The 13665-nt window shown below is 35.6% G+C and overlaps 1 protein-coding gene across 40 annotated transcripts in view; it reads left to right on the top strand.

Moving 5' to 3' along the window:
* Positions 1-13665, top strand: part of inpp4ab (inositol polyphosphate-4-phosphatase type I Ab) — a 142854-nt gene that overhangs the window by 45616 nt on the left and 83573 nt on the right. For all 40 annotated transcript variants that reach the window (XR_015492897.1, XM_087256168.1, XM_087256165.1 and 37 more), the window contains 5 exon segments: positions 3414-3530; positions 3645-3724; positions 7726-7837; positions 7938-8028; positions 13457-13604. Coding sequence is in view for 35 of the 40 variants with exons in the window: in XM_087256168.1 (XP_087112294.1) it covers positions 3414-3530; positions 3645-3724; positions 7726-7837; positions 7938-8028; positions 13457-13604 (548 nt within the window). In the remaining 5 variants the exon portion in view is untranslated.

Raw genomic sequence — 13665 nt, 5'->3', positions numbered from 1 at the left:
AGCCGCTGTCTGCCTGGAATTTGCCTGAAGGCATCTGAAGAACTCTCAGACTATAAGAAACAAAATTCTCTGGTCTGATGAAAATAAAATTGAACTCTTTGGACTGAATGCAGGCGTTATGATTGGAGAAAACTAGGCAATGTTCATCACCAGGCTAATACCATCCCTATGTCCTTGAGTGGCCCAGCCAGAGCCCTAACCCAAATCCTGTTGAACATTTCCAGAGAGATCTGAAAATGGATGTACACCATCACTTCCCATCCAACCTGATAGAGCTTGAGAGGTACTGCTAGGAGGAGTGGGCAAAAATTCCCAAAGACAGGTGTGCCAAGCTTGTGGCATCACATTCAAAAACAATTGAGGCTGTAACTGCTGCCAAAGGTGCATCAACAAAGTATTGAGCAAGGATTGAGCATACTTATGTACATGTGATTTTTCAGGTTGTTTGTTTTTAAAAAATTTGCAACAATTTCAAAAACTCTTTTTTTCACATTGTCATTATAGGGTATTGTGTGTAGCATTTTAAGGAAATAAATGAATTTAATCCATTTTGGAATAAGGCTGTAACATACAAAAATGTGAAAAAAGTTAAGCGATATGAATACTTTTCCGATGCACTGTAGATATTTAAGCTTTAGTATTGATAGTATACTAAAGTTTTTGAAAGAAGCTCCCCAGCAGACACACAACATCATAAGACGTTCCTTTTAGGTTAGATTGAGGTCGCAGTGTCAATTAGTTTGTCATGGGGCCAGTGCATGAAAAGCATCCCAAACGAGGGGCTGGAGAGATATGACTTGCAATATGAGTGATGACACAACAGCATATAAGAGCCCATATAAGGACAACGTTATTTTGACATCCAATAATGAATTGAAATGAAGTTGACATTTGATTGATTTTAGGTTGTGTTGGAATGTGACCAAAATTCAACGCCGAGCCAACATCTTAAATCAAATCAAATACTGACATTTATTCTTCCGGTATGGCAACCAAAAACATCTGATAAATGTCCTAGTGGTAACGTCAACACAACGTCAGGCTGTAACATCATTAGACAGTGATATTTGGTTATTTTTATGTTGTGTTGGAAAGATAACCAAAATACAATGTCTGTGTGACATTGGATGTTGACCGTGGCCTGACGTTGGGTTTTGACGTCAATCCCATTTTTATTTCCAAGCAAAATGCAATGTCCCACGACATTGGGGTACACTTCAATCTGACGTCATGTTAACGTACTGTGCCTGCTGGGTTATGATCATCATGGTTTTAATTATTTGATCAAATATATACAGTGGTCCCTCGCTATAATGCAGTCCATCTTTCATGGCCTTACAGTTTCGCAGTTAGTTTTAGTGCAATTTGCACTTCGCATTGTGTTCTGCATCCTGATTGGCTGTAGATTGGCATTGTCAATCAATTTCCTCTGTGTCTCATGTATAGTACAGAATGCGTTCAACTTGCCAAATTAACATAATGCTAATATTAACGCTTATGTTGTATGCAAAAAGAGCTGTAACTGTCCGCAGCAAGACTATCGGAAAAGGGGGTCGCACACCAAATGCAGCGCCTTTCAAACATAGGTTTATATCAGGGTACGCACACCAATGCCGCAAGTTGGGGGCTGTCTGTGGTGCCCAGCTATGACTCGGGACACTGTTCGTATTTCTGCCTCGCCATCTGAATTATTTCATTTAAAATAACATGCGAATATGCGCCTTTGGTGTGTGTTACTTCCAACTGTTATATACGCAGTGCATCAGGTGTGCGCCTCCTTTAAGGATGGAGTCTGTTTTCGCTTTGTGGATCAGTGACTGCTGGAAAAAAGAACATTAAGCTGCACAATAATATTTTTAGCACTAAAGCTACAAAGCTTTATGAACTTTGTGCTGACAGCGATGAATGTTTACACCTGGCAACAGAACCTTTGGTTTCATTCTATAATACTGGACTTATTTTTCTACGAAGGTTTGAACTTTGAGGGTGTTTAAACAAGAGAGAAAAGTGTGAATATGTTAATGCCTGTCTGAGAGAAGTCTATAAATTGAGTAGTGATGGATTTTATAGCTCTACAACATCTATAATAATTGTAAAAAATAAAGCTTACTACTTTGAAGATTTCGCCTATTGCATTTATTTTTAGAATGTAACTCCCGCAATAAACAAGGGACCTCTGTAGTTAAAAAGTAACACTAAAATACTATCATAACACAGTTTTTTGTTTGTTGGAGATGGCAGAATGTAGCACATCACTATCTGATGTTTGACCACAGAGGGAATGCATGTAAATGCAAATGTAAGGTGAACGCAATACTCACAGAACTGAATGTTGTTATTATTATAAAAAGTATATGACCAATTTGTATATGTGATTATATATGATATATCACATATAAATATAAATATACAACTATAAATATATCTATTTTTAATTGATATAACTCATTGTTAAATCAGAAAATGTTAAATGACATCAACGATTGGACTTTTTTTTTCATTTTTATTTTATATTACATTAAAAAAATCAGTTATTCTGCAGCCAAGAAGGTTTTATTTAAAATATAACATGAACCCGCATTCCAGCGGATACAATGTGGCTTATTGAACTAATAAAATATTGGGCTGTTAGAAAGTTCTACATCAAGAATTAACAGAGCTAAATCCCATACAATCAAAGCATGGTCTGATTTTATTGAGAAAATGTATTATATAATAGCTAGATAATTCTCACCCCAGAGTTTTTCTTCTCCTCTGTATTGTTATTTATTTATATATATATAAATATATATATATATATATATATATATATATATATATATATATATATATATATATATATATATATATATATATATATATATATATATAAATATATATATATATATATATATATATATATATATATATATATATATATATATATATATATATTTAATATATATTTTATATATATATATATATATATATATATATATATATATATATATATATATATATATATATATATATTAATTTCTTTATGTATTTTCATTTCATGCAAACCCTGGCTTGTATATAGTTGTCACTAGCAATGTATGCTGGCTTTGTTCTGCAATAAATAAATAATTACAAACAAAAAAAAATCAGTTATTATTATGGGTTTTTTTTTTTTTTTTGCTTGCTTAAACATGTACATTTTTTGTTGGATTGTATCTTTAGACTGGTTTTGGTATTCCAAGAATCATTTTCAAGATTAAGTTCAAATTAAGGACACGATTAAACTGAAAATCTATATTTTTACACTACCCTAGTATTTAGAGTTTAACATTTGCGATCACCAAAGATTGTTGTTGATTTTTCATCATTAATTCAACAATGTGGACTGTTAGGGATGACTAAGCGAAGCAAACGTTTTGACCTCTGTTTTGCAGGGTACAAATAATCCCATGTTCCTCAGCAGCGTGGCTTTCTTCCAAGACTCCCACATTAACCAGCACACACAGGTCAAGCTCTCTGTGTATGATGTGAAAGATCGCTCACAAGGAACGGTGAGATACAAATACCACGCACAACAAAATAGACTGGCAGTAAGCTCTGAATATCAGACTTTGTTTTTCTCTTTTGATTCTTGTATTGTGTTTCTTTCTTTTGTCTTTTTCTAGATGTACCTCCTTGGCTCAGCGATGTTCCCAGTGAAGGAGCTTCTGCAGGAAAAGAACCACAGACTTAATATACCTCTCAGGTGATAGATCTGTATTCGAAGTACACTGTATTTGAAGTGTATTTGATAGTTTGGTACAGTATGTCTTCTATAGCCAGGCTCACACTTGTGTCCAGCTGCATGAAACACCCTAAGGGTAATTTTTCCTTTAAAATGCCCTTATGTTTCTGTTAAACTAAATTCTATTAAAATAAATGCTACCTAAGGGTTTTTGTCAGTGAAATGTCATAGAGCTTTTACAATTTCCCTGTATGAACTGGAAGTTGCAGAGACTTTTTTTTTCAGTTGTTAATGTTAATGCAGGGGTTCTCAACTGGTTTGGCCACAGGACCCACATTTTTACATGGTCATCAAGCCGCGACACAAATTTTTAAGAACTATGAAACAATTTTAGGAATGATAACTAATTCGTATTTATTTGTTAACATACACAAGTAGTGACAGATAAATCATAAGAAATTCACCAAGACTTACAAATAAACAATATTTTACTGCTTTCATTTAACAAAATGTATCAAATTATAAAAATATTACAAAGTAAAAACGTCAAACACTGTAAAAAGTGGTTAGGGTAAGGAAATGTTCAGTTACCATGAACTAAACTGAACTGTTAATAAAACATGTTGTCTGGTTTCTAAATGTCGTTTTAATTCTTTTTTTGTCATCAAAATATGTAAATCCATACTTTACATATTCGTGGTGGTTGCACTTGCGCTTCGACATATTTGTTGCTATAATTAAATGAAATTTCACATGTAAAATGGTAGGGTTGTCGCGCATGCATTTCAAAATAAAAGTCTAGTACAAGCAAAATAAGTAATAAAATTAAACTTTTGTTGTTTTTTGACCAAACTCTCCGCGACCCACTGAAAATGTTCCCACGACCCACTTTTGGGATGCGACCCACCAGTTGAGAAACACTGTGTTATTGTACTGCCAACTAAAACGGAATAGGTGCAGGGCTTTTTTTTGCATATCATTCCCTCAAAGTAAACTTAAAGGTCCCATGAAATTAAAATAACAGATATTAGTTTAAGTCTGTTAGTTTGTGCTGTAAAACTGTGAATAAATTTGCATTTAGAAAATATAAAACTGATATAAACATGCAAGTTTTTTTCAACGTCACCTTATACTTCAGTTTGTCATCAAACCTTGACCAATCAAATGCTCTCTAATGTCTGACATGCCCCGCCCCCTTCAAGACACTATTCATTTGCTTTTCATTTGATGCTCTTGAGCTCAACCACTCTCACTGGCAGAGCTGTGATAAAACAAAACGCTATTGGTTGTGTTTTTCTTAAAGGGGAGGAGCTACTCTATCATTCACTTTTAGAACAGCATTGTGAGCTAGCAAAATAAACCTTGTCAATTTTTATTTCAAGCAGACTTTAAATGTCTATTTTTCCCTTAACAACTGCTAGGTTTTATGTAAATCTCCTTGACTGTATTTTCCCTAAGTATAGTTTAAGGATGAGAAAACTCCACCTTAAGAGTTTCTAAAATAAAATTAATGATGAAAACTGTTGATAGAGAACATGCATTCAGTCATTGTGCAAGCTTTCGTCATGTTTAAAAGTGTGTCTGCGTGTAAACGTACATGTCCAGTAAGACACTAGACTGTCTGAAAGAGTGCTCGCATTATGGTTCTACAAATGTGACGCGAGCAGCAGCCTCTTTGTTTGGTCTTATTTTGGAGCGTTTAAACTGCAGTGACGAGAGCAGGATCAATCCTGTCTAGTGCCACACACAATAAAATCGCAGCTTATTTTGACTTCTGATGATTCTTTTTTGCTGTTTGCATCCAAGAGTTTTTTCTGTCAAGCCGCTACTGCATTAAAATAAGAGTAGGGTGTCTATGGCAACAATATATATTTTTAACAACAAACCCTATGTCGATGTTGTGAAACACCTAATGATTTCCCTTACCTAATAGAACCAGTTAATAGGTTATATTCAATACCCTTAAATTATTATCATAGCTAAGTGAAAAATACCCCCTATTGTAAGTGTCATACTTAAGAAAAATTTAAGGAGCTTCATGCAACTTGTAACAGGACTTTTAAATGTTTCCAGATTTACACCTCATGAAATATTATTGTCCGGGACCATGGCCCTTAGGAATGTTTGGCCTAGTATAAACCTCTCAATTAATTTAAAAACACATAATGGACTCCGCAAATACATAAAAAAATAAATAAATAGTTCACCCAAAAATGAATTATTATGTTGCTCCAACCCCCTGAGATCTTTGTTCGTTTTCGAAATTCAATTTAAGATATTTTAAATGAAATCAGAGAGCTCCCTCATCCTCCACAAACCCGAAATCCCGAAAAGTCTAGAAAAATACAACATTAACAAAAAAACTATCTTCAAAACAAGATCATATGCCTTCAGTGGTTCAATTGGAATATTATCCACCTACAAGAATGCTTTTGTGCATATAATTCAGTTAATACATTGTGGACTTCTACATTTCGACTGGTTGGTGCCGAACCACATCATAGCCATAAAGTTGGCATGATTTCAACTCTCCTCGACTCCCACACTGGCAAAGAAGTACCGCACTGCTCATAGCTGCCGGCTCCCATTGAAATTTAACAACTTTCGGCTACTTTGATGCTATCGCCGCCTATGGTGTGAACGCGCAGTAATTCTGTTGAACACTAATGAAGATATTTTGAGAAAAGCCGAAAACCGGTATTCATGACATCTATAGTAAGAAAAAGAAATACTATGGAAATCAATGGTTACAGGTTTACAACTTTTTTAAGCTATCTTCTTTTGTGTTCAACAAAAGAAAAAAACACTTAAAAATATACATTTGCTACTTGTGCAAACTACTTATATAAAATTAGTTGAAACACCACAATTCTAAATTTCTTTTGGACAAATTTATTGTTTTATGTTCAATCCACATATATTTGTAAAAAATAAAAAGTAACTTAATTGCTTTGGGTTGGGACAACATGAAGGATTTGTGTGGAACTCAGAATTTTATACAGTGCACGTGTACAGTAATACATTTTAGAACTAAAATCCATACGTTTTGCTATGTTGACGCCTTCCGTCCACACTACCCCGGAGTTTTCGAGCGCCGAAAACAGAGCGTTTTGAAAACGCTGAAGAGGCCATTAATTAATAATTATTAATAATAATAATTAATTATTTTAAAACGCTGCTGCTCTGTGTCAGCGTGGATGGGGAACTTAACAGACACCAAAAATGTTAAGGTGTCGTGTAGCTGCATATTATATGAAAGTCATCTTCATCGTATGCATATTTATAACAAAACGCAGCCCACAACATTACTCCAACATCACTGCCTCCTTTCATTTTCATCGAAAATACAAAACATACCCTCTCTTTTGCTGAATATCAATTTTAATAACCAATAATGGCCATTATAAAAGTACTGTATAACACACACTAAGCTTCTACATTAAAGGAAATAAAGGCAAGCAATAAGTCAAATGTGCAGAATCAGTGTATGTGATTTACATAAATTAATATATTAACTTATCTTTGCACTCAGCCAAAACATGTTACCTGAGAACAAGTAATAGATTAAAAGATAGTAAGTCAGCGAGTATGTCATTAGATATTGACAACAAGATGAAGTAAAATCTTGTTTAAAAAATATAGTGAGATGAGATCCAGAGGGAGATCCTTGATAAATCGTCCGATGTGCTCTGCTCTGACCTGGGGTTCTGTGGTCAAATCACCTGCTGATTGCCTGGAACTCAGATAAGCGCATGACAGAGTGTGTGTATGGTTTTCAACGATTTAGTGTGGACGGAGAGCTGCTCAAAAACACTAGGTGAAACACCAGTGTGGAATGTGGATCGTTTTCATTCTAAAACGCTGTTTTAAAACTTAAGCGTAGAACAAGTAAACGTTTCAGTCTTGGGTAAACCAACCCTTTAAGATGCAGCTTCTAGAACAGTCTGCTTTATCGCCGAAAAGGACCGCAAGCATATGCAGTTTGGATGTATTGGCATCTGTTGTCTCTTTTTTTCCCACAGGTCAGCAGAAAACAAGCATGTGGGTAGTATTACAGTCATCGCCTGGCAGCTCGAGGAGAAGAGAGATCATCACACACCCATCAAACAACTGCAAGACACCTTCAATGGCAGGGTAAGCCTGACTTTGGCACAGCATCTCAACCATTAGCACATTTGTTCACTAGTTTAACTCATTCTGACATGTGCTTGATTCGTTCTCCATGTTGATACAGACTGTCCTCCCTGTGGATGAGAGCCTGACGGAATCTGTGGGAGTCCGAGCAAAATACGCCTCTCTGTGGAAAGACTCATTTCTACGATCTGGTATGAATGTCAGCCAATAGAAGAATGACTTGTTTGGTGTGATGGAAATGCACTGTGTGGCCAAATGATGTAAGGCCGAAAACTGTAGGATTGATTTCAAAGGTGCACATTTCACTGTTTTTGGATAAGATGATTCACTGCACACGTCAAACTGGTTCACACCAATTGCAAATTGAAGTATTTGTTTATTGATTACAAATGAAGTCGATGCACACTGGGTTGCACGAATGAACCGCAATCGCATATTTCACGCAAGTTCAAGATAAGTGTAAGTGTAAAGTTAGTACAAGGTGAAAAGGTTCCTGCAAGTGATCTAGAGTGATTGACGCGGTGCTTTATGTTTGGCCTGAGCCCAACATTATTAAGTCCATGCTGCTTTATATTGTGTTGACTACAAACTCCCATAATGTGTGTTTGTACACTACCTGACGAAAGTTTTGCCGCCCATCCAAGTTTTAGGATTAACAAATATTAGCTTGACTTCTAGTTGATCATTTGGTATCAGCAGTGGCTTATATGAAAGGCAAAGGCCTCTAGTTCACGCATAATTTACCAAAATGAAATAGGGGTGTCAAAATGAATTGTTTCTTCAGTGCACCGTGATGCAGATGGGTACAATTCGATATCGGTTCAGTAATAGATCGTAACCGGTTATTACGTGATGATGTCATTTATCTCTTATGCGCGATGTTCCAGTAGAATACTATGGCGATGGAGGCGAGGGCAACTAAATAAAATGCTCCTACTAAAAAGGTAGATAATTATGCACGATTCAACTGCTTGTGAGTTTGCTTGAAAGTCTTTTTAATTAACAATGAAGAAGGCAAAGTTCACGAGCTGCATTTCCTTTACTAGGGAGCATTACAGCATTACAAATGCTATAAAACTCCATCCCCGCCTCTCTCTCACATTTTGGACATTTGGCTCGCTGTGCTGACCTGTTTGTGTGGTAACTTTTCCTCTTCTCTCGACTGTTAAAGCGATACTTGTGGATCCAGACATGAGCGTGCCTGAGGTGCAAGTTTCTCCATTGTGTCTATTATGAATTACCTGTGATAACCGCGCATTATGCTCATATAAACTGTAACCGCGGCAGTTCTTCACGCGTCACTCATCGGTGAACATCGCTTTCATTTCTAAAGCCAATCGCAACCCTTTTTGTTGAGCAGGTGAAGACAATGACCAATCATAGGGGTGCAAGACGCGCTTAAAAAAGCAAGCGGGATAATATTTACATTAGTTTATTTGTTATAAATGCTCAAGCTATCTTCTGTGTATGTATTAGAGTTTTGTTTTATACATTCAAAAAGAGTGTTTTCTTTGAGCTGGTCAAATTAAAGGTACAGTTCATATATCTTAATGCTGTATTAAAGGAGAATATTGTATTACAAATAATACAATATGATGATTGTATTTTAATAAAACAAATTCTTGTTGTGAAGAAAAAATCTAATTATGTATGGAAAGCATCGTCAATGCACCGAGATATCGAGTTGAACCGAATCGATGGCATGATAATCGTAACTGCACTGAACTGTGAGACCAGTGTAGGTTCACAACCTTTAAATGAAATATGATCATGTAGGGATTTTAAAATTATTTAATTTGCATAGTTAGGTCTGGCTTTGCTTAGACAAAAGTCTTGTCACTTAACAGAAGTAATGTACTGTAAAGAATATAAAGTCATAGTGCAGTGGAAAAAGAATGAATATTGTGTATGACTTCCATGAGTTTGGAATAACTAATTATCTAAGTCTTCTGGAATGGCAAAGAAATCATTCCTGCAGATATTCCGGAGTTCATGAAGATTATTTGGATTCATCTTCCCATACTGAATGTAACCCTAAACCTGATTTTTCCTTTGTCAAACTTTGATTTCTGTGTTAATCTTGGGTCCATGCGGGTTCCAATAGGTCTTCTGCAGTATTTGTGATGACTGGGATGCAGTTCAACAGATGATTCATCAGAAAAATCTACCTTCTGCCATGTTTCATATGATCAAGTAGAAGTTAAGTTATTAGTTGCTCTTAAAACTGGGATCAATGACAAGATTGTCAGGTAGTGTATTGCGACGCAGCTCGAAATTAGGTTAAAACTGTGAAAGAATTTTGGAGAAGAGTGATTATTTGTGTCTGGTGATATTGATCTTTGTTATTTAGGCTACTTTAATGAGAATAATTTGGGTTTCTTTACAAAGTTGACTTTTTAATCAGGCAGCGTTACTGAAGTCATCAATGTCACTTTTCTTTAGAAATCACACTTATATGCTGGTTCATTGTTCTCAAGTTAAAAACATAGCATTTTTGATAAAACAAACAGTACATGTATTCATTTTAGAATTAATTAATTTCATTAATTTTAAATTTAAAATATATACATTTTGATTTATCAATAGCTATGTTTGCATTTAAAGATTAAATTTATGCTTTTTTATTTAAAACTGAAATATTGCATAAAAGACATGTGAATAAAGCAGGGTTTTCATCCAAGGGGTCGAAGAGAACACTTCCTGATTAACTGGTGCCAAATATCAAAAGTAAAAATGGAACTTATTGAGGTAGGAGAAGCTGCGTGAATCTGTTCGTTATTTAATAAATTACTTGCGCCTCAAAAGACAATGCTGAAACACACTGAACACGTGGTGGCGTTTGAAAGCATCAGACGTGCAGCACAGATGCTCTTGACAGTTCTGGAGGTCATTAATAATATGATATGTAGGGATTATTTACAGTTTTAACCCAAAGAATGAGCAGTCTGTCAGATGAAGAAGAGCCAAAGATTCAAAAAAATAAATAAAGTTTACTGAAGATAGTTTGCAGTTTCATCAGCAGAAGCCAGCTTCAACACTCGCAATTAGTTCCTAGGCCGCTCTGCCTACGATCACAAATCAATAACAATTATACTCTCACATAACATCATTAACTGCATCATCCATATAGGTGTTTTAACCTGATTGGTTAAAACAGAGAGACTAGGAAATTTTCTACGTGGGTGCGTGCGTACAATTCTGAACAATATCTTAAGCATATAAACGTCAGACAAGGCTGTTTAGAGCTGACTCCAGACCTGTGAAACGGATCCACAATCATATAGAACACACATACTGTACTTACAGTGCAATCCGTTTCTTACCCAAGGCTGAGTGTACTTTCAGCAGTCTTTATCAAAACTTGGTTAAAAACCGGTATAATCTACATTTAGACAGTTATATCCTCAATGCACAAAGTCTAACTTAAATAAAAAGTAGAATCACTTTAAACATAATTAACACATAATAATAATAATATCAAAATCACTTTAGACAGTATTAACAATGCAATGCAAATAGGAAAACAGTTGTACAGTTGTTTTTAATCATCAAGCCCTTCAGTTCCACTCGAGGTCTTCATGACCTCTGACCTAATTTGGTGGCTCCTGAAAATAGTTACAAAAAAAACAGGCAAATGCAATGAACATTCTTATATTAAGCAATGTGTTAACTTTATAAATTATTCCAGCAATCATGTTAATAAAGTAATGAGAAAAAGGATAAATGTTGATCTATGCTGGGACGGATTGAAAGGCAGAAATCCGAATCCATTAGATCAGGGGTTCCCTTTTCAGCCCGCGACCCCCAAAATACCAATGCCAGTGACTCGCGACCCCCAATATCCTCTGATGTGGTTATAAATACAGAAACCTCGCATGCCATGGCGCACACACACCAATAGACCCAAGTCTATTCTCCGCTTAATTTTTTTAAATGTATGTCAGTGCTGTAAATGTGCCAGAAAGTTTAACCTGGTATTATAAAATCAATCTGCTGCATCTGACGCTATTGCTTTGTCTTTAATATAAAGCAATTACCTCAGGGGTCGCAATCCAATAGAACTAGTAATTTCTTCTTCTTCTTCGGCCTTTGTCCAGTATGGTTGTGGGGTCGGCTCTTTGGAACAAGTCCTCGACTTGTCCATATAATAACAACTTTTTTACACCTTCTGGCCGGCCTGTTGTCTGGGCCTGTCACCCTCATACACTCACACACTACGGACAATTTAGCCTACCCAATACACCCAATACATCAATACACATGTCTTTGGACTGTGGGGGAAACCGGAGCACCCAGAGGAAACCCACGCGAACGCAGGGAGAACATGCAAACTCCTTACAGAAATGCCAATTGAGCCGAGGTTCGACCCAGCGACCTTCTTGGTGTGAGGCGACAGCACTACCTACTGCACCACTGCTTCGCCCCCAATAGAACTAGTTAAAATAGAACTATATTAATATACTATATAAGCTATATTTACTATATAAGCTACTATATAGTATATAGTAACTATAAAAAAATTTTCAGTAGGTTATGGATACAATATGGTAATTCTTATGGTTTAATAAAAATAAATAGATTTTTGGGAATCACTAGGCAACCCCCCTCCCCCCACCCTTTATTGTCCCGCGACCCCTCTGGGGGTCCCGACCCCCACTTTGAGAACCTATGCATTAGATAACATTAATACTGAAATGGTTAAGACATTTTAGAATGACCAAAACGACAATTCAGATGTTTTACAATGTGCTCAGCCATTTTTATCATCACATGATCTCTTTTAACAAAATCACATGATTTTTTTTATGCTTATATTGTAATTTCCATCATATTTTCATCATATTTTTTGCGCATCTTTTCTTATTTGATAAAAGTTTATTCTACTCAGTTATGCACACATATGTTTTTTTTATGCACATTTTTAAAAAATTGATGCACATCTTGCCAATTGAATCAAATGTTTTTTATGCGCATATCCAAAATGCCCATAAAAATAGGTGGACGGAAACATAGCTAATGTTAAAGTCTTTCCAGTCACTTTTGACAATGCATGGCTGCTAAATAAAAAAAAAGAACAATAATTTTACATATCCTTAACTTTTGAACAGTATTTCACAGTAACTGTCTAGGTAGGAGATACATATGCAGTAGTAACTCTGTTATCATTTAGTGACATTTTAAAAGGTTTTTGTACAGTATATTGCCATTTATGAATCATTCACAGCTATTTAATAATTGTTTTGAAAAAGTTTGGCAAGCAATTTATTTTGTAACAAAATTTGCACATCTTAATTATCGTTAATAAAAAGTGATGAGTAACATCTGTGCATCCTTTCTCTTAAATAAAATAGCATTGAGCATCACTTTACAATGCTTAATGACTCTATAGGAAATATTGACAGAGTCATTGCAGCTACTAAGAATAACATATAATAATTGTGTTTTATTGTTGTAATAGTGCTTTCCCCAAGCTCAATGCCACTTAGTTCCATTTTTATTGACAGAAGTGAAATCCAGAGCCTGGTCGTAATGTAGTAAAAGCACACAAATTCAGTTTTAATGCCACGGCCTGGCACAATTGATTTCTCTTCACAGTTTAATTGTGTTTTTGTGTCTCAGTGTTTGGTGGCACCATGTCACGGATGTACCGGTTTCCAACCACTGATGGGAATCATTTACGAATCCTGGAACAGATGGCTGAAAGTGTCCTGTCACTCAACGTCCCACGACAGTTCGTCAAACTCTTACTGGAAGAGGATTCAGCAAGGTGTTATTCACAATCTTAGAAATGCACACTGAGTTGCATGCACGGTGATCATTTTATTTAT

This window comes from Danio rerio, chromosome 6 (genome assembly GCF_052040795.2).
Source record: "Danio rerio strain M-AB ecotype USA chromosome 6, GRCz13ab, whole genome shotgun sequence".
Lineage (NCBI taxonomy): Eukaryota > Metazoa > Chordata > Actinopteri > Cypriniformes > Danionidae > Danio > Danio rerio.
This window is presented reverse-complemented; position numbering and strand designations above follow the sequence as displayed.